The sequence below is a fragment of the Dipodomys spectabilis genome, unplaced genomic scaffold, assembly GCF_019054845.1.
Source record: "Dipodomys spectabilis isolate Male_0828 unplaced genomic scaffold, ASM1905484v1 ptg000062l, whole genome shotgun sequence".
Classification (NCBI taxonomy): domain Eukaryota; kingdom Metazoa; phylum Chordata; class Mammalia; order Rodentia; family Heteromyidae; genus Dipodomys; species Dipodomys spectabilis.
In genome coordinates, this window is record NW_024870739.1 from 2,538,288 (window position 1) to 2,561,203 (window position 22,916).

A 22,916-nucleotide genomic window follows, 5' to 3' on the forward strand; every position below is an offset into this window, starting at 1 on the left:
CAGGGCAAAGGGCAACACCAGCCACCACCCTTGCTGTGGAAGCCTGGTCTTCAACTTGTGTGACCTGCCCAGAAGGATACCCTTTGGGGCCAGGAAGAGCTAAGTCAGCCACTCACGCTTGCTGGAGTCACAGGCATGCTGGCTAATGAGACTAGAGAGAGGTGTGGCCCTACATGGTGTGACAAAGGTAGAACCCAGTGCAGTTGAAAAAACAAGAAAGCACCTGAGTTGGAGCCAAGTGCCAGTGGCTCATGTCTGTAATCCTAGCTACCCGGGAGACTTAAGATCTGAAGGATCCAGGTCTGAAATCTACCCAGAGAGAAAAGTCTGCAAGAACCTATCTCCAAAATAACACACGAATGATCAAGCTTGAGGCCCTGAGTTCAAACCCCAGTACTAACAAGAAGGAAAAAACCCACAAGAATCAGGCACCTGGCCCAACCCAGAGAATGCAGGATGCTTTCTGAAGAGACTTAGGGAGAGATAGAGAGTGGTGTTATAGCTGAGGGGTCAGAACCGACTGTCCTGGGTAAGGAACGGGGCAGGCAGAGCTAGGGTAGCAGACAAGAGTCTTACTTGCATGTGTATTTCCCCCCCCCCACCCCTTTTCTTTGCTGGTACTAGGGCTTGAGCTCCAGGACTCGTGCTCTTTTGGCTTTCTTGTCAAAGCTAGTGCTCATCACTTCAACCATGCTTCTAGCCTCAGACAAGAGTTCTGAAGACCAAGTACTCATGATATACTTGGAGTGAGACCTTGATCACAATAAGAAATATCAACGCAGAGGAATAGATCTCAAGAAAGAAAAATCATCTATTGTAGATCCAGGCATCAGAGAGGGTCAAGATCTGCCTTGAGTCACACAGCCAAGCTAGCAAAGTCTGGCAAAGCCAGCAGCAGACAGCCCAGGATCAACTCAGGACATAACAGGGAGCTGAGCCCCAGAAGCCTGGGGATCAGGCCAGTGTGTTGTTTGCTGCTTTCATTCTTATCTCCATCTGTCCTCAAGACTTCAGGCCCCCACACCCAGGCAGAAACAAAAGCCACTTCCTTTTGCAGAAGGGTCTGGGGAAGGGACAAGAGGCTCCCTTTCTCCAAACAGTGCTACTTAGAGCAGCCTTGCTCTCAGACCAGGCTGTATACCCTGCTGACCTCCAGCCTTGCTTTCTCCATACAAAATAGTAAACTGAGGCATAGGCCATGGCCCGGCAGGTCAACAGTGGCAGAAGCATCTGGACAGGGCCTTGGGAAAGCAGGAGCAAGGGCAGCTGGCACTGAGTCACCAGGGCATCAGCATTCCAGGACACAGGGACCCACCTGGGGTGCTGACTCTGCTAGGCAGGCGCTCTAGGTGCCTCCTGTCTCCGGCCAGGGTGTCCTTACATGCTGGCCATAGTTGTGGCCTGGTCAGGGCAGTGTTTATCCTTATCAAGAGCAACAGCCGCAGAGCAGACAGGCTTGGCCCATTGTAAAAAACAACAACAAAAAAAAAAACCTGGGCCTCAGTTTCCCCACCTATCAGCTTTGGACAGACTCAACTAGACAGAGGAAAAAAAAAAGAGTGAACCCTACACTGGTGGCCCCTCCTCTCTACCCTACTCTGCTGCTCAGGGGAAGCCCCAGCCCCCCCTCCCACCCCCAGGCCTGTGCTCCTGCCAGAGTCCCTGTGCTCTTCACTCCTTCTGGGCTTGTGTTACTGAGCAGTTGCCATGGATACTGGTCTCAGCTTCCCTGGCAGAAAAGGACTCCCCCAGGGCAAAGCTCTGCTTCTGCTCACCAGCCCCCATGCTGCCCAATTCCAGGTACCCAAGCTGAATCAAAGGAATAGAAAATAGGTCTCCGGAAGGGAACAGGTGCCCCAGAGAAGTTCTCAATTAGTCATTCACCAGCTGGGCCTAGATCCAGGAGCACGATGCTGTCACCTTACCCCTCCACTCTGCTCCCATTCTACAGATGGAAGCATGGGAGTGGGGCAGGGGAATGGCAGGAGTGCCTCTGCACCAGGACACAGGACACAGGACTCAGGACTGTGAAGGGGCTGTGGCCTCACCTGACAGGCATCATCCCTCTTTGGATCTGCAGCCACAGGTGGGCTTTGAAAACAGGGTAGTAGCTTTTCTCCTAATGGGAGACCTGTGCCACATGCCCTAGGGAAGATCAAAGGGTCTCAGCTGAATAGAGCTGAAATTCATCTGCCCAGGCAGACTCCTGGCCTGACTGGATCCTAGCAGGATCCTGGAGCTTCTAGGCTGAAAGCATGTGGTATGTCATGTCTACCTGTACCCATCTCCAACCAAAGCTCCCAGAGCTGAGAAGCCTGCTGCCCCGGTATGGGCCATGTGACCTTGAATAAGGGTCTTTGTTCTCTAGATGGCAGCGGCCTCATGGCACAAGGAGGTGGGGGAAAGGGTTTAGACAAGGTTTGTGAGCTACCTCAATTTCATCCAACTGAAGCAACATCCAAGAAGAAATGAGAAGGGGAGCTGGGCCCTCCTCCCCAGGTCTGAGGATGGCTGCCCTCAGGGGGTTCTCATGAAGAGGAGGAGAGGCCCTAATTAACTGGATCACCTGGTAGCAGGTGATGCTGGGAGTAAATGCTAGGGCTGAAGCAGGAGTCAGTGGAGTTCCTTGGTGTGGAAGGGAGGAGCTCACCAAGGAGTCAAGGGGCATTCTGAAAGATGCTCTGAATGAGACTGTCATAAGCAATCAAGAAGAGCCAGGGATGAGATGTAGCTCAGTGGCAAAGTGCTTCCTAGCAATGTCCTGGACTCAATAGAAAGAAAGAAAGAAAGAAAGAAAGAAAGAAAGAAAGAAAGAAAGAAAGAAAGAAAGAAAGAAAGAAAGAAAGAAAGAAAGAAAGAAAGAAAGAAAGAAAGAAAGAAAGAAAGAAAGAAAGAAAGAGAAAAAGAGAGATAGGAAAGAAAGGAAGAAAGAGAGAAAGAGAGATAGGAAAGAAAGGAAGAAAGAAAAGAAAGAAAGAAAGGAAGGAAGGAAGGAAAGAAGGAAGGAAGGAAAGGAAGGAAGGAAGGAAGGAAGGAAGGAAGGAAGGAAGGAAGGAAGGAAGGAAGGAAGGAAGGAAGGAAGGAAGGAAAGAAAGAAAGAAAGAAAGAAGAAAGAGAAGGAAGAGGAGGAGGAGGAGGAGGAGGACAATGACCACAATGATGGATGATGAAGAGGAGAAGCCTTCTGGACAGGAGCACAATTTGAACCTCTGATAAAAGGAAAACAGCTAACATTCATTGAGCTCCCTCCGGCATCATGGATGCCTTCATGTCCCAGGGTTTGGACACATCCTCATTCAATCCAAAGCACGCAGAGGTGGAGGGGGCATCATCCCACACAAAGCACACACATCAAATAAGCAAAACTCCTGACTCTGGCTCCTAGCCACAGACTGGACCTTTCCTATCGCTCCAGTGACCCCAGCCATGATGACTGACATGTGCTGCCACAGTGAATCATACACCAATTTCAAAGACTGCTTGAAAAAGAATGCAAAATACCTAAAAAAAATACATTTTATACCAAGTACATGTTCAAATACATTGGACAGATTGAGCTAAATATATCATTAATGACTTACACATTTTTTTAGTTTTTTTTTAATCTGGCTATCAGAACATTTTTAAATGAATGTAGCTTGTATTATATTCCCTTTGAACAGAGAGTTGATCTGTATGAAAAACTGAAATGTAGAGGATGGATATAAAGTAGGCACTCTCCCATCATTTCATATAAGCACCAGGGCCAGACTGTGAGTTTCTCAGAGGCCAGGTAGGCATAAACATCAAGAGGGTCAGTGCTGGTGCCAGTGGTTCATGCCTATAGTCCTAGCCTGAGGTCTGAGGATTCAGGTTCAAAGCCAGCTCAGGCAGGAAAGACCATGAGACTCTTATCTCCAAAAATTCAAAAATGGAGCTGTGGGGGCTGGGAAGGTGGCTCAGTGGTAGAGCGCTTGCCTTGCATGCCTGAGGCCCTGGGTTCGATTCCTCAGCACCACATAAGCAAAAAGAAAAAAGCCGGAAGTGGCGCTGTGGCTCAAGTGGTAGAGCGCTAGCCTTGAGCTGAAGAGCTGAGGGACAGCGCCCAGGCCCAAAGTTCAGGCCCCACGACCGGACCAAAAAAAAAAAAAAAAAATGGAGCTGTGGCTCAAGTGGTAGAACACTAGCCTTGGGCAAAAAGGATAAGGGACAGCAATCAGGCCCTGAGTTCAAGCCCTACTACTGGCATGAACGCATGCACACACACACACACACACACACACACACACACACACACACAGAGGTGTGTGGGAAATTGAGTGTCTGCTTTCCCACCTCTGTCCCAGCTAGGCCAATAGGCAACAGATGGACTCAGTTCCTGACATAAAACATATCAAATCATAGCAGTTACCACAGAGATAGTAAATATTCCCAAAAGCTTAAGTTGGGGATAAGTGGAGGCGAAGTGGGATGGGGAATCTATCATAAAGAGAGGGAGCCAGGCCTATCTGGAGAGGAAATTCAGTGCATGCTGTGCTGGGTGGAGCATAAGCCTGACCCTGGGCAGGACAGGGAGTGATGTACAGCGCAGGCAGTGTTTGCCCAGGACTTTCCGGGCCTTCCTCCCTACTGCTCCCCACCCACCCCCAATTCACCAGAAATGTGCTATCTTACCTCCCATTCTGACAGTCTGACCAAGTAAAGGGACAGATAAGCAGCTGACCTCCCCAGTCCCACCTCTCCCCACTGCCCCTGGCCATCAGTTCCCCTAAGAGCCTCAGAGGCAGTAGTCTGGTGCTGGAAAAAACAAGCTGGAAAGTGTGACTGCAGCAGAAGCAGCACAATCACTCGGGAGCAGGGTGGGTGAGGAGGCCTCCTCCCAGACGGAGACTTACGATGGATCTAATACCAACTCTGATGGCCACCTTCTGGGCCACCCATGGTCACAGAATCCTAGTGTGCACTGCTCTAGGTTCCTTGTACTCTCTGACTGTTCCACACAGGGTAGCACTTACGCTCCCAGGTCCCATCAACACAGTACCTGCATGTCAGGGGTTGATGCACCTGGGGGAATACAACACTCCTGCTCTCCAGAGCAATGAAAGAATCTCTTGAAGAGAGCCTTGCCCAGATACTGAATCACCAGTACTGATTCCCAACCTACCCCACTGGTGGAAGGGAAGGAGAGCCAAGGGGCTTTGCAAGCAAGAACTAAAAGGCATTGGCCTCTCATCAGAGTTTTTCCCTGGCACTTGACACAAAACTCCATGAAATAGGATAACTGAGGCTCACAGATAGTCTATGTCAGAGTTCTTTCCCAATCACCCCCAAAGTTCTCTTGCTGTTTAGAGTCTATTCAAAATCCTGTTCTCATTCATTCTCATTCTCCATCAGTCTCTCTGTCTTTGTCTCTTTCTCTATTTCTATCTCTCCTGTCTGTCCCTCCTTGACTCCTTCTTTTCTCTCCCCCACCCTCTATTCCTCCCACCCTTTCTGGTGGTACGTTCTAGGACAGCATGGCAGGTATCCAGAGCTGCTCTCTCCACAGGAAGCTCCCACTGATGCCAGCCTGGCTAGATTCCTTTCCTCCCAAGGCTGCATCATTCCCAACCAGGGGCAGCTCCATCCGGGACACATTCTTACCTAGTGAGCCCTGAGAAGTCAGAGAGGAAGGGGTGGTAGAATAGAATTCCAGAACTGTATCAACCCCAAAAGGCGGAGTTATCCATCAACTCACAAATAGAGAAGGAGATGTAAACAAGCTGAGACCAGCCCAAGGTCACACCCGGAGCACATGCGGACAAATCTGGGACTAGAACCCGGTTATTTTACAGTCCTCCATCCCATTCCTACAATTGACTTCCAGAGATGCTCACCAGAGAATGAGGCTGCCCCCTCTTTAGCCCCGGAGGCCTGTGCCCTGTCCCGGCCCCAAGGTCTATAGATCAGGGGGAGGCGTCTTCAGGCCTCTAGCCAGGGCCAGCTGCAAACCGCATCCTGGGTCCCCAGGCGCCGCGCGGACCCGCCCGCCCCTCCCTCGGCTCCCCGCAGGCCCGGGCCTTTGTCAGCCACGCGCTCTTGAGCTCGCACACACACCCGCCGCCACGCGCACACTCGATCTCCCGGTGTCCCCGGCGCACACCCGCAAGGGGCGCACACACTCGCCGCACGCACGCAAGGGAAGGGGGGGTGAGGAAGGAAGGAAGGAACTGATGGGCCATGGACGCTCAGACGGCCTGGGCTTGGGGGGCGGGGGGGGGGGGAGGAGAGGCCCGGGAACCGGGGTACGGCGGGAGGGGCGCAGAGGCGAGGACGCAGACACGCAGCGGAGATCCGAGAAGAGGACGGCGGAGGGGCGCTCCTGGGCTGGCGAGGTCGCGCTCGCCGCTCCAGGGACTGGGACTCCGCAAACCTCTGGTCAGGGGAGGGGAGGTCTCTGGGCTGGACCCCTGAACACTAGGGCCCCGCTGGCCCCGCGCAGCGGCTCCCGCGGGACGCTGCACAGGGCTTGGAATAGGGGATCTGAGCCCTAGCTCCCTCGAGCACCCGAGGGCGGGACGGCCCTGGCCCGGGGGGGGGGGGGGTCGCTCACCTGCCACGGTGTACCTGTCCAAGTAATTGAGCACGTTGCCCAAGCTGAGGATGGCGGCGGCTGCCCCCCGCCCTCGGCCCAGGCTGGCCGGCTTGGGCTGCGGCGTGCCGGGGCCCTTCGCCGCTGCGGCGCAGCCAGGGGTGCCGGGGCTGCCAGGGGGCCCGGACGGGACCCGCCGCACGCGGCCCGACAGCGTCTGCACCTCATCGTCTGCGGCCAGGACTCCAGAGCCACTCGCGCCCCGCGTCCCGCAGCAGCCGCTGCCGCCAGCCCCGCGCGGCGCCCCCCGGCGCTGGCGCCGCCGCTCCGCGTCCGCCTCCTCCTCCTCCGCGCCGCCCGCCGCCGCCGAGGTGCATTCCAGGCACCTCATGCCGGCCGGGGTCGGGGCGGCGGGGGGCGCGGGGGGCGCGGGGCCCAGCCTGGGCCCGCTCAGTGCGTGTGTGCGTGGCCCGGCCGCCGCCGCGGCACCATGCCGGCCGGGTCCCGTCCGCTTCTGCGCTCGGCTACGGCCCCGGCTGCGGCGCTGCCACTGCTCAGCCAGACGCGCTGCCGTCGCCGCGGTGGCTCTGACAGCTGCGGCCCGGCCACGCCCACCAGACCCACGGCCAATCAGCTTCGGGCTCAGGCCACGGCTCCGCCCCGCACGTGCTGCCCCAGGGGTAGCGGAGCCGGGCCTCCGAGCCCCACCCGCCAGACGGGGGCGTCGGCACGCCGGAGAGGTGAGCCCGCCGAGGCCCGGAGAGGCTTTCAGAGAGCCACTGGGCCTGGGAGCGGGGTGCAGGAAGCAGAACGCCCTGGTACCCACTGGGCACCCTCTGCCCAGTCCTTACAGTAAGAATGGACTCCTGGGAGAAGGTCAGAGCAAGCTGAGGCTTGAGCCTACATATTTGGGCTTAGATGCTCAAAACAGAGGCACCTGTTGGATAGCCTGAGTCCAACATTTACGCACACATCTGGCTTCGATCACCTCAGGGGTTTGATTGGTCCAGGCCTCAGATCTCTGCCCGGCATGGATGGCTATAGCTTCCCACCTCTCCAGGGAAAGTTCTGGGCCCCACCAACCTATCCTTTGTCCGCTCGTGTGTACACACACCTCAACCCTACCTTGTCCCACAGAGTGGCAGCCTCTGGCACTGAGACCCAGTATGCCAACTAACACCCATCAAAAACAGGACATTAAGACTCCTCTCTTGAGAGTACACACCTCCCCATGCTTCAGTTTCCAGCTCGATGCTGGCATACAAAGCCTTTAGTGGCTGTCGAACACACACACACTTGTTCCTAACCCAGCTTTATTCGCCATGTGGCTTTAGCTTGGGTAAGACCACCTACTCTCTGAGTCATATCTTTCTATCTGGGGTAGACAGGAAGATGGGAACCAGACGATCTGAAAGTCTGTGAGTGGGGATAGGGAGGAATACTTCTACCCTGTACAGTGTTTGGGTAGCTTCTATGTCCAGGACCACATCACTGCTTAGAAGTGCTGAGGCTCTTTGAAGCTCACCCAAGCACTCCCCCATTCATCTTTTTGGAGCTTTGATTAACATCAAAATCCCATACAAAGTCCAGAGAAAAGATCATTACAACTGGACAGATTCTCAGAAATTGTATGACTTCTCTGTTTCACGGGCACGTTCCAAGTCAGAGAGATGACCCCATCACAATCCTACATCTAGTCCATGGCAAGGTTGGAGCTCACCCAGGACTCTGATATCCTCCTCCAAAGCTGGGAACTCGTGTACCACTGCAGGCTGTTCCGAGTTCCTGTCCACAGGCAGGTGCATCTTGTGAAGGTGTCGGCGACAGTGAGTCATGGCATTGCCAACAGATGATGCAGCATAAGGCACCGCCCCCCCCCCCTCACGCACTGTCTCTTATGAGCAAAGTTAATCCCCAAGCTGGTGTTTCTTGGCGCCTTCGAGGTGTATTTTAAATTCTGTGAAGCGACTAAAAATATGCTTCAGTGTGTTGAGTATGAATGATTGTGACGGGAGGGTTAGGAAAACATCTCATTCTGAAACTTGCCCGCTGCCTCTTTCCAGCTTGCTGAACTCAGGCCTGCAAAGTCAAGCAGGTAAAGTTCCACTTGGTAGCCTGGGGTGACAGATGACTAGCAGGTAAGAACTAGAACTGAGCTCTAGAAATGATCTGCAATGCTGTGTCATGGTGCCAGCTAGACGATAGTGTCTGTCTGGGATACTACCCAGCTGTGGAGCTGCAAAAGCTCTGAGCCCCAGGCTCATCCCCTCCACCCTAGATTCCTCATCCTTTCACAGCCTTGTCCAGGGGAACAATTTTAGCCCTCTATGCAAAAGAGGAGCCTCCCTTACCATGACCTTGCTTTCTACCACTGGGTAGGTCTAAAGCAAGGAATGAAGGCAGATTTTTTTTTAATTGATACTGGATTTAAACTCAAAGCCTCACACTCTCACTTGGCTTTTTTATTCAAGGCTGGCACTCTACCACTTGAGCCACACCTCAACTTCTGACTTTTTTTGCTATTTAAATGAAGATAAGAGTCTCATGGAGCTGGGCAATGGTGGCTCACGCCTGTAATCCTAGCTACTTAAAAGGCTAAGATCTGAGGATCAGGGTTCAAAGCCAGCCCAAGCAGAAAAGTCCCCATGAGACTGTTATCTCCAATTAACCACACACACAAAAAAAAAAAAAACAAAAGTGGAGCTGTGGCTCAAACTGGTGGAGCACTAGTCTTGAGCAAAAGAACTCAAGGATAGCACCCAGGTCCTGAGTTTAAGCCCCACAACTAACCAAAAAAGTCTCATGGGCTTTTCTACCTGGGCTGGATTTAAACCAGAATCCTCAGATCCCAGTCTCCTAAGTAGATAACATTATAAGCATGAGCCACTGGTACCGAACTATTGGCAGATTTTTTGAGGCTTTCAAATTTAGGGGACTTCTGCCACTAAGCAAGCCAGCCATTTCTGTTGTGTGAATATGAACTCAGAGGTAGTCTCTAGAGTTGGTCTTGTATGGGTTAAAGGATGATATGGAAAGTTGGTACAAGCCCTTTCTGGCTGTGTGTTCCTGGCAAATCAGGGTTTTCTGAGGACCAATGGCAGCACTATGGGACCATGAGCCATAGCACTTACAGGGTCAGTACTTCCATCTCACTGATGAAGAACCTGTGTAGCACAGGGAAAAGAAATAATTTTCCTGTGGTCACATATGCAGTAAATGGTGGAGGAGCTAAGACTATACCCAGATGTGCCTACCTCCTGATCGAATGCTTCGTCAACTACGCTGCAGTGCCACTTGGCTTCTGCAAGACAGTTTCCTCATCAGCATAATGGTATGTTAGATGGCTACAGGGCTTTCTGACATTCACTCATCAGTTCCAGGAGCTGATAACTTCAAGACAATTAAGGCACAAAACATTAATGGCCATTACTCAAAAGGCAAATGCATTTGGGAAATGGTGGGCTAAAAACAGAGAATGGGATTCCTTACTGAAGAATTTCCTAAAGCCTTCACAGTGAGAATGTATGCTGGGAGTGTCCCAGAGATTGAGGCTGCCATGTTTCTGTATGTACTTGACCACAGAACATCTTGTAAGAATTGAGCTCTGCAGAATGCAGTCTGAGAAATGGTCCAGGATACCTGGGGACCATTTGAGACACCTTCTCACTCAGCCCCACATCTTGATTCTGTTTTTGCCTCCAGTACCTCCATCATCTCCCACTGACACATCTCTGGCCTCTCTGTGGCTCACATAGATCCTTGCAAAGCTCTGCCCCATCTGCTTCCTCCTCTGGGCTTTCCTCCATAGTGCTTGTACACAACAAACCTTTCCACAGGCCCCCATTGCCTAGAAGGGTCCAGATATTTACATTCCTTGCCAGGCTCTGGTGGCTCACGCCCCAATTCCTAGCTACTCAAGAGACTGAGATGTGAGGATCACTGTTCAAAGCCAGTAGGAACATCTATGAGGCTCTTATCTCCAATTAACTACTTAGAAAATGCAAGGAGTGAAACTGTGGCAAAGGAAGGAAAAAAGCTCAGAGACAGTGTACAAGCCCTGAATTCAAGCCCCAGGACTGGCATACGTGTGCACATTCCTTAATGGGGGCTCTGTGACCTCACAGTATTTCCTGATCCATGTGGTCCAGCCTCTGAACCTACTCTCCATCTATCAAAAGCACTCTCTACCTCACTAAACTCAGGGCTGCCTGGACTCATTCATTCTATGTTCTGGAGCCTGGGCAAGTAGCAAGAATTGGGTCGTGTATTTATGGTCCCTACCCTCTGATGGTTCAGGACCACGGACAGCGTTCCATGTGCAACCCCCTTTGACCCTTCAGTTACAGCCTGACTAGCTCACTCCTGAAACTGATTCTTCAGAAACCCACCACAGGGCTGGGAATATAGCTTAGCGATAGAGTGCTTACCTAGCATGCACGAAGCCCTGGGTTCAATTCCTCAGCACCATATAAATAGAAAAGGCCAGAAAGTGGTACTGTGGCTCAAGTGGCAGAATGCTAGCCTTGAGCAAAAGAAGCTCAAGGACAGTGCCCAGGCCCTGAGTTCAAGCATCAGAACTGACAAAAAAAGAAAAGAAAGAAAGAAAGAAAGAAAGAAAGAAAGAAAGAAAGAAAGAAAGAAAGAAAGAAAGAAAGAAAGAAAGAAAGAAAGAAGGAAGGAAGGAAGGAAGGAAGGAAGGAAGGAAGGAAGGATGGAAGGAAGGAAGGAAGGAAGGAAGGAGAGAGACAGAGAGACGGGTGGGGGGAGAGAGAGACCCAGACAGATAGCCCTTTCTTCTGGAAGCCTTCCCTGACCCACATGAACAAGTCACTTTCTTCTCCAGAGTACTGAAAAAATCTGTGCATCCCTCTATCACACCAAACTCATTATCCTGATTATATTTGTCAGAAGAGTCCATCACTGACTAGCCCCTCCACAAACCATGAGCCTCTGGGGTTGATTCATCTTCATGATTGAGAACAGGCGTGATGCTTAGAGAATGTTTGTTGACTGAATGAGTAAATGACATTTAGCAGACATTTGACAGGAAATATGTGTTGGTTTATGACATGTATCTGTTGCTCTGAGTAACTCAGAAACCAGCCAGATTCCTCTCCTGGCCACTTCAAAATTTTTTTTTCTCCTCGATGGACTCTACTCTCCATTAGCTGCCACTTTTTGATTAGCCTTCTCTTCAGGTCACCACCCGGGGTGGGGAGAAGTCATCCCTTTTCTGCTCCTGTGGTAACAGAGCTGAGGACTCCCTGGAGCCCCCACCCCCATGCCAGCCTGGGCTGCCTCATGAGTTCTGCTCTGCCTCTCTCTCAATCAGAACAGATGGTTCTGAGGCCCCACAAACATGAGGTTCTGTTCTATCATTTGAACATTTTAAACACTTTCTAAATTATAGAAGCTTAACCCCTTTTGACTGTGGATTGAGAATCAACACTGGTCTCCCTTGAAGTCCATTGATCCCAGCCTCTTTCCTACCACATGGAGAAGTTGCAACTCAGAGAGGACTGGTGGGCTGCTAAGAGCATGCAGGGAACATAGTATTTTTTTTTGGCTTTTGTCATGTTTTTGTTGCTGTTGCTGCTGCTGCTGGTGGTGGTGGTGGTGGTTTTGTTTTGTTATTGATGTTGTTTTTAATGCCGTGAAGCAAACTCAGGGCCTCAAGTATTCTATCCAAGTGTTGTACCACTGAGTCTCAGCCCAGGCTTGCTGTTTTGTTTTAATAATCAGAATTCCTTCCTTCTTTTCTTAGATGCCTTCAGCTTTCCTGGTCTTAATGGAGCTATCAATCAGGCATGGGCACAGAATCCAAGCTAGCCCAACTGGACACTCATGCCCAGGGCTTTCTATTTTGAGTGAGTCGCAGAAGAATAGGAAAAATGTCTGGAAATCTGGTAGAGACAGCCAAATAAGATGGCCTAGGTTGGGGCTGGGAAGGTGGCTCAGTGGTAGAGCACTTGCCTTGCATGCTCAAGGCCCTGGGTTCGATTCCTCAGCACCACATAAGAAAAAAAGCCGGAAGTGGCACTGTGGCTCAAGTGGTAGAGTGCTAGCCTTGGGCTGAAGAGCTGAGGGACAGCGCCTAGGCCCAGAGTTCAAGCCCCAGGACTGGAACAAAAAAAAAAAAAAAGATGGCGTAGGTGGTCTAGTTCCTAGATTACTAACCTCCCCACCAATTCTGTAAGCTTGTGTTATTCTTTCAATAAAGCTCTTTCTCCTTCTTTTACTTCTCTCTGTGTGTGTGTGTGTGTGTGTGTGTGTGTGTGTGTGTGTGTTTGCATGTCTGTCCGTCTATCTGTCTGTCTGTCTGTCTGTCTGTTTGTCTATACTGGGACTTGAACTCAAGACCTCATGTTCTCATGTGGCTTTTTCTGCTCAGGGCTGGTGCTCTATCACTTGAGTCATGCCTCTACTTCTGGCTTTTTGCTGATTAATTGGAGATAAGAGACTCATGGACTTAGGAAAGTTCTGTTCAGATCTCAACCTGCTGAGTAGCTAGGATTACAGGTGTGAGCCACCAGCACAAAGTCCCCTTTCCTCCTTAAGGGAGTCCATCCATTTTTGCTGCACACAAGCCACAACCCAAACCAAGGTAGTCACCCAGAGGACAACTGTAGACACTAGCTCCCACTGGGATGAAGCACAGCCCCAGCAACCTGCAGTGCTTCATACCAGTACCTTAAAAATCACATTAGCTCAACAACCTTTGGATCCCACACTGGCATAGGGAAGATCATCTACTTCAGGAAATGGAACGGACCAGTTGTTGGCATTGCAGGGGAACAAGTCAGAGGCTGGGCTGTGGAAATCTGACATGCATGGTCAAGCCTGAGGTCAGAGAGGAAGAAGAATTATTTATCAGTATCAATAAACAGCTGAGTACCAGTGGTTCACGTCTATAATCCTACCTACTCAGGAGGCTGAGGTCTGAGACTCATAGCTCAAAGCCAGCCCAGGCAGGAACATCCAGGAGACTCTTATCCCCAGTCAACCAGCAAAAAGCCAGAAGTGGAGATGTAGCTCAATCAGCAGAGTGCCAGCTTCAAGCCCCAGTACCAACACACATACCCACACCCCCACACCCCTACATACATAGATACTTGCAACTACCCCTTACATGTTCCCACACATAGGGATGCATGTGAGTATGAGCAATCTAGGCAGGTATACCAGCCAGCCAGGAGCTAGAAGCCCAAGTGTGGGCCAGGCTTAAGGATATGTCCTGATGGCCAGCATTCTCCCTCCTGTGGGTATTCCCAAGAACAAATCTGGAGCATCAGTAGTGGAGTTCTCCAACATCTGCCTCCCAGACTGGGAGATGTCTTGTTTGTCAGACACCTCACTCCTGGCATGGTGGTCCAGCTCTGAAGGCCTCTTAGAGACCCACATGCATGACCTCCTTCCTCTGGGACCAGCATCAAAGAGTTAGGAGCAAACCTACAGCCTGGTTTGTCTGCAACAAGGTGGAAGTCTCCATCCTTCCAGGAGCAGCCAGCCCTCCCAAGACCACTTTGCAAGATTGTATCTTATAAAACTCCCTGCTGAGCATTTTCAGAAACACCATCTTGCCTTGCCCAGCAATTCAGCCCTCACAATGTGTTTGATCAACCACCCAGAATGGCAGAGAGGAGGGGACGCCAGCCTTTTAGCCTCACCCCCTCCCACACTCACCCCTGATTCATCATGTGCCTTCAGTATTACCCCTGCACCTTGCCCTGTGTCTTCCACTTAGGACTCCTTTCATTCACTTCTGCTTTTACCAGCTCTCTAAAGCCACTTCCAGAAAGATTCTTAAGGGATGAATCTTTTCTCATAGGAAGTGTTTCTATTTGGTTTCACTGTCCACAGTTTCATCCTGGACACACCCTAAAGGGACCCACTGATATGATTGGAATATGCATGCAGATGAGCATAAATAGGGTTCTTGGTCTTCTTCCCCATCCAGTGAAGCTTGGACTTGGGGATGTGAGGGCTGTAGTTGGGCTTCTATGAGTCTAAAGCCAGCCTGAGGCCTGGGATACAAATCCACATTTGACACATCTCAGTTTGGGCAGAGGCTAGAGGTGGCCCCTGTCACACTGAAAGGGACAATGAACATGATGTCCTATTCCAGCCTAAACTGGCTTCTTCCTCATCTGGAAAGCCAACTATGGGTACAGATGCATTTCTTCCCCACTTCAAGGTGACTATGTCATGAGCTCCAGGAGTCAAGCTGGGCTGGTCAACCTTGAGATGCCCACTCCTGAGAAGGGCTGATTATGGGGGCAGGTGTGGGCTGAGCTAGAAAGACCTGTCACAGCCAACAGAGAGAGGCAGGGAGGAACCCAGGAGAGTAGATGAGGGTCAGGTGCTCTGCAGGAGGCCTGGTCACTGCTCTGATCACTGTGCCCATGGCACAACCCAGCACAAAGGAGATGGAAATCAGCAAGTGTGCAAGTGACAGCCTGGCCAGGCTCCAGAGGAGGGGACAGAAGCTCAGGCTCAGAGGTGGAGAGAACATGCCTCCCTACTGCTGCCTGCCTGGAAGCTGTTGATCTCCTGCGGGGCTCACTGAGCCCAGCTGCTCTGAACCCAGCAGTGAGTGTGGGTCCCACAGAGCCAGCCCTCCCCATTGGCAGTGCTGGGATCAGAGCGTGGGCTGGGTGAGGGGGCACCGAGAACAGGAAACAGCCATGCAAGGCCCTCTGTGTGACTTGGGGGCAGCTTCTTTGTGGCTGTATAGGCTTGGGCACTCCTTTTGGGGGGGGGAGTCACACCCCCATACCAGCCATCCTCCAAGACTACCTTCCTTTCAGAGGGTAAATTCACACTGGAGGCATCCTGTGCCATGATCTTGCAGATTAGGTTGCAAGATCAGAGTGCGAGGTCAGAGCAGGGACACCTAGAGATCCAAGTGGAAAGACCCATCACTGTCCCCACTTTATAGGCTTCCTGGTGTGACCTGCCCATGCTTCCTTTCCTCCTCCTCCTTCCTGGAGAGGCACCATGAGTCTGTGAATAGCAAAGCTGAATAAAGGCCTGACATCCGTGGGCTTTGTGCCGGTTCTATGTGCTTTAATGGGCATGGCAGGAAGCCAGGCTGAGACCCCAAGCGGGAGAGATCTGGTGCTGAGTGCGGGTCCAGATCCAGCCACCCTGGAGAGCACCAGTGGCTCAATATCCAGTCAGCGCTGGGCCCTGCCAGCTCTCTAGCTGGGAAAAATGGCAGATACAGCTTTGCCAGGCTCAGCAAAGGCACTGCTGTGGTGGGGCCATCCAAAGGGGAATAAGCAGCATAGGGCTTCCTTACTGCAGGGCAGGGTCCTCCCTCAGAGATCCTCTGTGGAGGTGCTGGCTTCGGAAGGCAGGCCATGGCTCTCTGTGTCCTTGTTGTCCAGTGTGCCTATAAGAGGAAAGATTCAGCCAGCCCCAAAGGTGGCAGAAAGGGCTTTGGGATCCGGACTGGAAGCAGTCTATCAGGAAATCCTCTTGGTAGAATGAATTCCAGCTCTTCTCACTATCTTCTGTGTCATCTATCACTGCTGTGGCTACCTTTGGCCCAACTCGAGCCCCTACAAATCTGTTGATATTTGTACAGTTCCAATGCTGATTAGATCTCTCTTGGGCTCCTTCTCTGTAAATACAACAGTCCTGAAGATTCCCCCAGGCCTCCACCCTCTGACTGCCACTGCCCTCATGATTATGACTATCTCCTGCCCTCCTGTTGCAGCCACACTGGCCACTTGTTGGTCCTCAACACACCAGGTACAGCCCCACCTGAGGACCTTTGCCTTCACTGCCAGGAGGATCTTCCACCCATCAGATACATGACTTTCTCCCTCCCTTCCTCTAAATCTTCACTGCAATGTCACCTGTGCAGCAAGGGGCTAACCACCCCACCCTCAACAATGGCAACCCATACCTCCGATCCTCTCAACTCTTTTCCCAGTTACATTTCTCTAAGGTACTACCACTTCAGCCACATTAGAACTCCCCCTTTCCACTTCTGGTCTATCTCCAGGCATTACAGTGTGGGTTCCATGTGGACTTTAGACTCTCCAGAATCAACAACCATGCTTGCCAATAGCAAGAATGTAATGAATGAACAAAAAAGCTAGCCCAGCCAGGCACTGGTGGCTCACACTTGTAATCCTAGCTACTCAGGGGGCTGAGATCTGAGGATCATGGTTTGAAGCCACCCTGGTCACAAGAGGCAGTGACACTTTTTTCTCTAATTAAGCATTAAAAAAAAAAGCTGGAAGTGGAGCTGTGGCTCAAGTGGTAGAGTGCTAACTTGAACAAACAAGCTCAGAGGCAGTGCCTCTGAATTCAAGCCCGGGATCATGTGCACGCGTGTGCACGTGCGCGAGTGTGTGTGTGTGTGTGTGTGTGTGTGTGTGTGTGTGATTCTGCATATGTGCATGCACACAGAGAGACAATATAGGGGTGTGGCTCAAGTAGAGAAGTAGCTTTGAGCAAAGAAGCCAAGTGAGAGCTCAAGGCCTTGAGTTCAAGCCTGAATACTGGCACACATGTACACACACACACACACACACACACACACACACACACACACTAGCCCAGGGCTCAGAGGATGGCCAGGGCTCCTGCACTGAGTCTGGAATGGGTACACAGGATGCGCAGAGTGTACCTGTGCCAGGCTGCTGCGCCTGAACCTGGGCCTGGTCTCCCTCCAGGTACAGTGCAGTCAGCAAGAAGCAGCCACCGCCCAGGACAATGGTGAAGACACAGCACAGGAAGCTCTGCTGCAGGCTGAGGAAGCACTGTAGGTAGGAGTCAGGGCGTGTGGCCCGCAGGGCACTGGAGATCTGCAGCAGAGGGAGAAGTGTCTGTCAGGCCAGCCCAGTATTAACAAGTGTGGCCCCTGCCCAGCCCCTTCTAGCCCCCTTACAAGTCCAGTGAGGTAGGGGCTGCCCGCATCTCCCAGGATGTGGCCCACTGTGATCTGAACTGCCTCTGCTGTTCCTCGGCACCTGGGTATCACCACGGACTGAAAAACACAGAAGGGAAGAGTGTCTACCCTCACCCTACTTCCTGCTCCTGCTTGCCAGAGATTTGCCCTGAGATGGCCAGGTGAGGGGATGGATGGCTGGGTCTCAAGGCTAGTGCCTGGCCCAGGGCCTTGGATGGACGCCATTAGGATCAGGCTACCACTCTTGACAGGCTGTGCTTGAGCTGGACAGGGCCAAGCATGGCTGTGAACACAGCAATGGGGATAGGGTGTCCCAGTGGGGAATCAGAAACTGTAGTGCAGGGGGGGGAGCCAAAGGCATCCATGCTGGGGAGCCCCACATCTCCATTCAAGGACATGGCTTCTGGCATCCACTTGCTTGGGCTCTAGTCCCTGCCCTCCCTCCTACGACTAGCTGGATGATTCCAAGGAAGTCATTTCACCATCCCCTCAGCTCCACATGGGGGTTGGAGTAAGGCCTGCCTCAGGGGTATGTAGTGGTGTTAGTGACACCACTCAGGAAGCCCCTGAAGCTTTGTGTGGATTCTGTACCTCGGCCAGTGTTCCTGGCCTCATATCTCTCCTTCTCTGACTGGAGAATCTCTCTCCATCACTTTGGACCTACCTTGAGTCACCTCCTCTGTGAGGCTTTCTCAGTTCAGGGGAGCCTTGAGCTCCCACACATACCCTCACTGAACCACGCCCCTGAACAGAGCCACCTCTTTTGCACCCTACATGGTACAGGTAGTACAACCCCTCATTTCTCTTAGGGCCCCTGGGCTACAACAAAACATGATGCTTCCATGGGGCTGGGAAGGTGGCTCAGTGGTAGAGCGCTTGCCTTGCATGCATGAGGCCCTGGGTTCGATTCCTCAGCACCACAGAAGCAAAAAGAAAAAACTCGGAAGTGGTACTGTGGCTCAAGTGGTAGAGTGCTAGCCTTGAGCTGAAGAGCTAAGGGACAGCGCCCAGGCCCAGAGTTCAGGCCCCATGACCGGACCCCCCCCCCAAAAAAAAAACCCATAATGCTTCCAAGGAATGAACAAAAGTTGGCCAAATACACAGGAAGGAACTTCCTGAACAGAGTCCCAGGGTCACAACATGTTGGAAAGAGACTCGACAAATGGGACTACCTTAAAATAAGAAGCTTCTGCACAGCTAAATCTATCACAACCAAGCTAGAAAGACAACCAACTAATTGGGAAAAATATTTACTAGCAATATATCAGACAAGGGATTAACATCCTGGATATACAGGGAACTCAAGAAACTAATCCCTCCCAAACCTAACAAACCAATTACTATATGGGCAAGGGAATTAAAGAGGGACTTCTCAAATGAAGAAATGAAAATGGCAAAGAAACACATGAGGAAATGTTCATCATCCCTGGTGGTGAAGGAAATGCAAATAAAGACAACCCTGAGATACCACCTTACCCCAGTCAGATTGTCCCACATCCACAAATCAGCCAACAACAAATGCTGGAGGGGATGTGGAGAAAAAGGAACCCTATTACACTGCTGGTGGGAATGTACACTTATACAACCACTTTGGAAAGCAGTCTGGAGGGTCCTTAGAAAGCTAAAGATTGACCTCCCTTACGACCCAGTCATACCACTTCTAGGCATCTACCCTGAACAACAGGAACCAATATACAAGGACACGTGCACCTCCATGTTTATTGCAGCACTGTTCACAATAGCTAGGATATGGAAACAACTCAGATGCCCCACCACAGATGAATGGATCCAAAAATTGTGGTATCTATACACAATGGAATATTATGCAGCCATTAGAAATGACAAAATAATGGCATTTGCAGGGAAATGGATGGAGCTAGAAGGAATCATGTTGAGCGAGGTAAGCCAAGAGCGAAGAGACAAACTGTACATGGTCTCCCTGATAAGTGGATGCTAAATCCAAAAAGTTAGATGATACGACAAAACTAACAGGACTTAAGAAACAAAGAACTCCCACTCATCTGGTCGAACCACTACTAAATATCCCCATGCTGCTGATCACATGTATGGTGTATAACATGTGAACACCGTTATATGTTACAGACTGTGATAGACAATTTGCTCCAGGAAAGTTAGAATGAACTTGTGACTTTAAATGAGCATCATTATTCCACAATACTGTGAAATTCCAGAAATTATGTAATCACTTAATCACAATAAAAAAAAAAAGAACCTTGGGGAAGGTAGGGAGGGAGGGGATGGTAGGGGGAAAACAATGGAGGAGGTAACAATGTTCAAGAGGAAGTGTACTCATTACCTCACTCATGTAACTGTAACCTTCTGTATAGTATCTTTACAATAAAAAAAAAAAAAGCAAATTAGACCTTAACACTGGGAGAAAAAGGAAACAGTCTTTGAAGATTAATATATTAACATCAACCATTTGTTAAGCCATAGGTCAGACAGTCTTAATTCTTTTCATTACTTTTAATACTCTATAAAAAAAAAAAAAGTTGGCCAAATAAATCAAATTGAATGTTATATAAGACAGGTCCTAGAAAAGAAAAGAAAAAAGCAAAACAAACAAACAAAAATAAATTAAAAATCCTGCCAAACCCAGAGCTTGTATCCACTTGGGCACACAAAGGGAGATACCTAACCTGAGACCTTGTCCCCAAAAGCTCAGTGTCCATAATGTGAACACATTACAGAAAACTTTTTTTTTCTTTTTTTTTTTCTTTTATCTTTTATCTTTTTTTTTTTTTGTCGGTCAAGGGACTTGAACTCAGGGCCTGGGCGCTGTCCCTGAACTTTGTTGCTTAAGGCTAGTGCTCTACCACTCTAAGCCACAGCTCTACTTCCAGTTTTCTGGTGGTTTAGTGGAGATAAATTTTCTTACCAGAGTGGATTCAAACCTTGATCCTCATATCTCGGCCTCTTGAGTACCTAAGATTACGGGCATGAGCCACTAGCACCTGGCAAGAACAATAATTATAACTGCTAACATTTGTGACATGCCTCCTGTATGTTTTATATGTAAACGTGAATAATCCACTAGGACAACACAGTTATTCATGTGTATTCTACAGATGAGAAAAACCTCCATATGGAGGGAAAGTGGCTTGCCTGGGGTGTCCCAGCCAGGAACCAACAGGGCAGAGGTTGTAGGTCAGTCCTTCTCAGAACGACCTCCATATTGGCATGTTTGCCACCAAACATTGAGAAAATGAAGAGAACATTAAAAAGGACAGGTTTATCACTGGGTCTCCTGCAAACCAGCAGAAGACAAATAGTAACTGACTGAGAAGAGAGGCAAAGGGCTCTTTACGCTGGGGACAGTGGCATTTAGGCTATAGGAAGGAGCACAGAGACAAGGAGGATGAACACACCAGATCTGGGAGAGAGGGGCCTTGTGGGTGGGCATGGCAGGGCATAGCAGAGTCACTGTGAGAGGCCAGTGGGTTCTGGGTCCCTGGCTCTGAACCATTCTGTGCAGGTGATGAGGAAAGCCATGCCTCTTGTCAATCTTGGACAGAACAGGACTAAGGAGGAACTGACCACAGCTCCACACCTTCCCCGAACTTCCTTCTCACCCCATAATTATGTGATTACTCACTGGCCTTGTGGGAGAAAGGCAGGGCTTCCTAGAGAGATGGCCCAGCAGGTCTGCATAGGTCCATGTGGGGCCCAGGCAGGTGGGCCCGCTTCTCCCTCCCTCCCTCTCCCCCTCCCAGGATCTCCAGTCTGCTAGGCCCAGACCAGCTGCTGCTGCCTGAGGTGGAAGATGCAGATCCTCCACATGCTGCACCCCCACCTCTCCATCCCCCACCATGTTTCCACACAGCCAGAGACCAAGGCTGGCCCAGTAACACCTGGGGAGTCCAGGGGGTAATTTTAAAAAATGAGAGGCTTTGGGGTTCTAAAAACTCCAGACTCATTTTATTCTGAGTCAAAAACAAAACAAAATAAAAAAAAACTATTTTTTACTTACCCATCTCAGAAGAGCAGTTCCCTTTATAGCCCAGAGCAAAAGCAGCACCACTCAGTGGCTGGCAGAGTGGCGACCACCAGGCACAACCTCCCTGGCAGCCTGCCTCCTGCACTCCATACTTGGCGGTGGCCCTCATGCCCAGACACCCCTGGGAGGGCAAGACAGATGCACAGCAGATGGCTACCTGGAGGAAAGAGGCTAAGCAGGGAGGCATGGAGAGGAATAGAGGAGAAAAAAAGGAAAAGAAAGAGCACCTTGGGAGCTTAACAGATCTGTTGAAAAAGTAGGAGCTGAGCCTGGTGGTTGGGCCAGACAGACCTAGGAAAGTGGCCAGGAGCTCCCCTTCTGCTTCACTCCTCATGCTTGGGAGGCAGAGGGAGCAGGCTGCTCATGGGGGAGTCCCCATGAGCAGCTTTGAGGAGGCATTAGCTTGACATGAAACACAGCATGGCAGGCAAGGAGAGTTGCGTGGGTGGGAGGGGGTCATCTGCATCTGCACAAAGTCCCTAAGAGGAAGGGGCTATAGGGAGTAAGCTCACCATGGGGCATTGTGAACTAGGAGAAGGTGAACACTGGCAAAGAGCTGTCCAGGTATGTGCCAAGGAAAGCTGGATTAGGATGCTAAGGAACTTCATTAGAAATTCAGGGCACAACCAGGTACCAGTAGCTCACACCTGTAGCTAATAAGGAGGCTAAAATCTGAGAACTACAGTTCACAGCCATCCTAGGCAGGAAAGTCCATGAAATTCTTAACTCCAATTAACCACCAAAAAAAAAAACCAACCAGAAGTGGAACTGTGGCTTAAGTGGTTGAGCTCTCGCCTAGGTACAGCACCAGGCTCTGAATTCAAACCCTAGTACTGGTATACACATGCGTGTACGCATACACACACACACACACACACAGTACAACTCATGCCAGGCATTGGTGGCTCACACCTGTGATCCTAGCTATTCAGGAGGCTGAGGTCTAAGGATCACAGTTTAAAGACAGCTTGAGTGGGAAAGTCTGTAAAATTTATTAACTACTAACTAAATAAATAGAGAAATAAATAAATCTGGAAGTAGAGCTGTAACTCAAGTGATAGAGCATCAGCCTTGAGCAAAATATCAAAGGGTCAGCACACAGGCCCTGAGGTTCAAGTCCCAGTACCAGCACAACAAAGAAAGAAAGAAGTTGGGCATCAGAAGTTGGCTCATACCTGTCATCCTAACTAAGGATCATGGTTCAAAGCCAGCCAGGGGAGAGGAGGGGAGGAAAGAAAGAGGAATCTATAGTCCTAGCCCCTACTCACTGACTCAGATGCTAAAGACGGAGGCCTGAAATTTAGAATCAGCGCCAAACTCCCACAAGCTCCATTCTTATGCAGAATGAAGTTTGAGAGCTATTGGTCCAGCTATTATCAAAGGCCCCTTCTCCAGAGAATCTGGATTCTCTTTCCCAAGTTAGG

The 22,916-nt window shown here is 50.6% G+C and overlaps 2 protein-coding genes across 2 annotated transcripts in view; both read right to left on the reverse strand.

Moving 5' to 3' along the window:
- Spns2 (sphingolipid transporter 2) overlaps window positions 1-6,956 on the reverse strand; it is a 42,582-nt gene extending 35,626 nt beyond the window's left edge. Inside the window, exon 1 of the mRNA XM_042680624.1 lies at window positions 6,572-6,956. Within this exon, the coding sequence (XP_042536558.1) occupies window positions 6,572-6,941 (370 nt within the window). The 5' untranslated portion in view covers window positions 6,942-6,956. The remainder of the gene's footprint in view (window positions 1-6,571) is intronic.
- An 8,675-nt stretch (window positions 6,957-15,631) lies between these two features.
- Spns3 (sphingolipid transporter 3 (putative)) overlaps window positions 15,632-22,916 on the reverse strand; it is a 69,413-nt gene continuing 62,128 nt past the window's right edge. Inside the window, 3 exon segments of the mRNA XM_042680602.1 lie at window positions 15,632-15,944; window positions 17,193-17,370; window positions 17,454-17,552. Of these exon segments, the coding sequence (XP_042536536.1) occupies window positions 15,871-15,944; window positions 17,193-17,370; window positions 17,454-17,552 (351 nt within the window). The 3' untranslated portion in view covers window positions 15,632-15,870.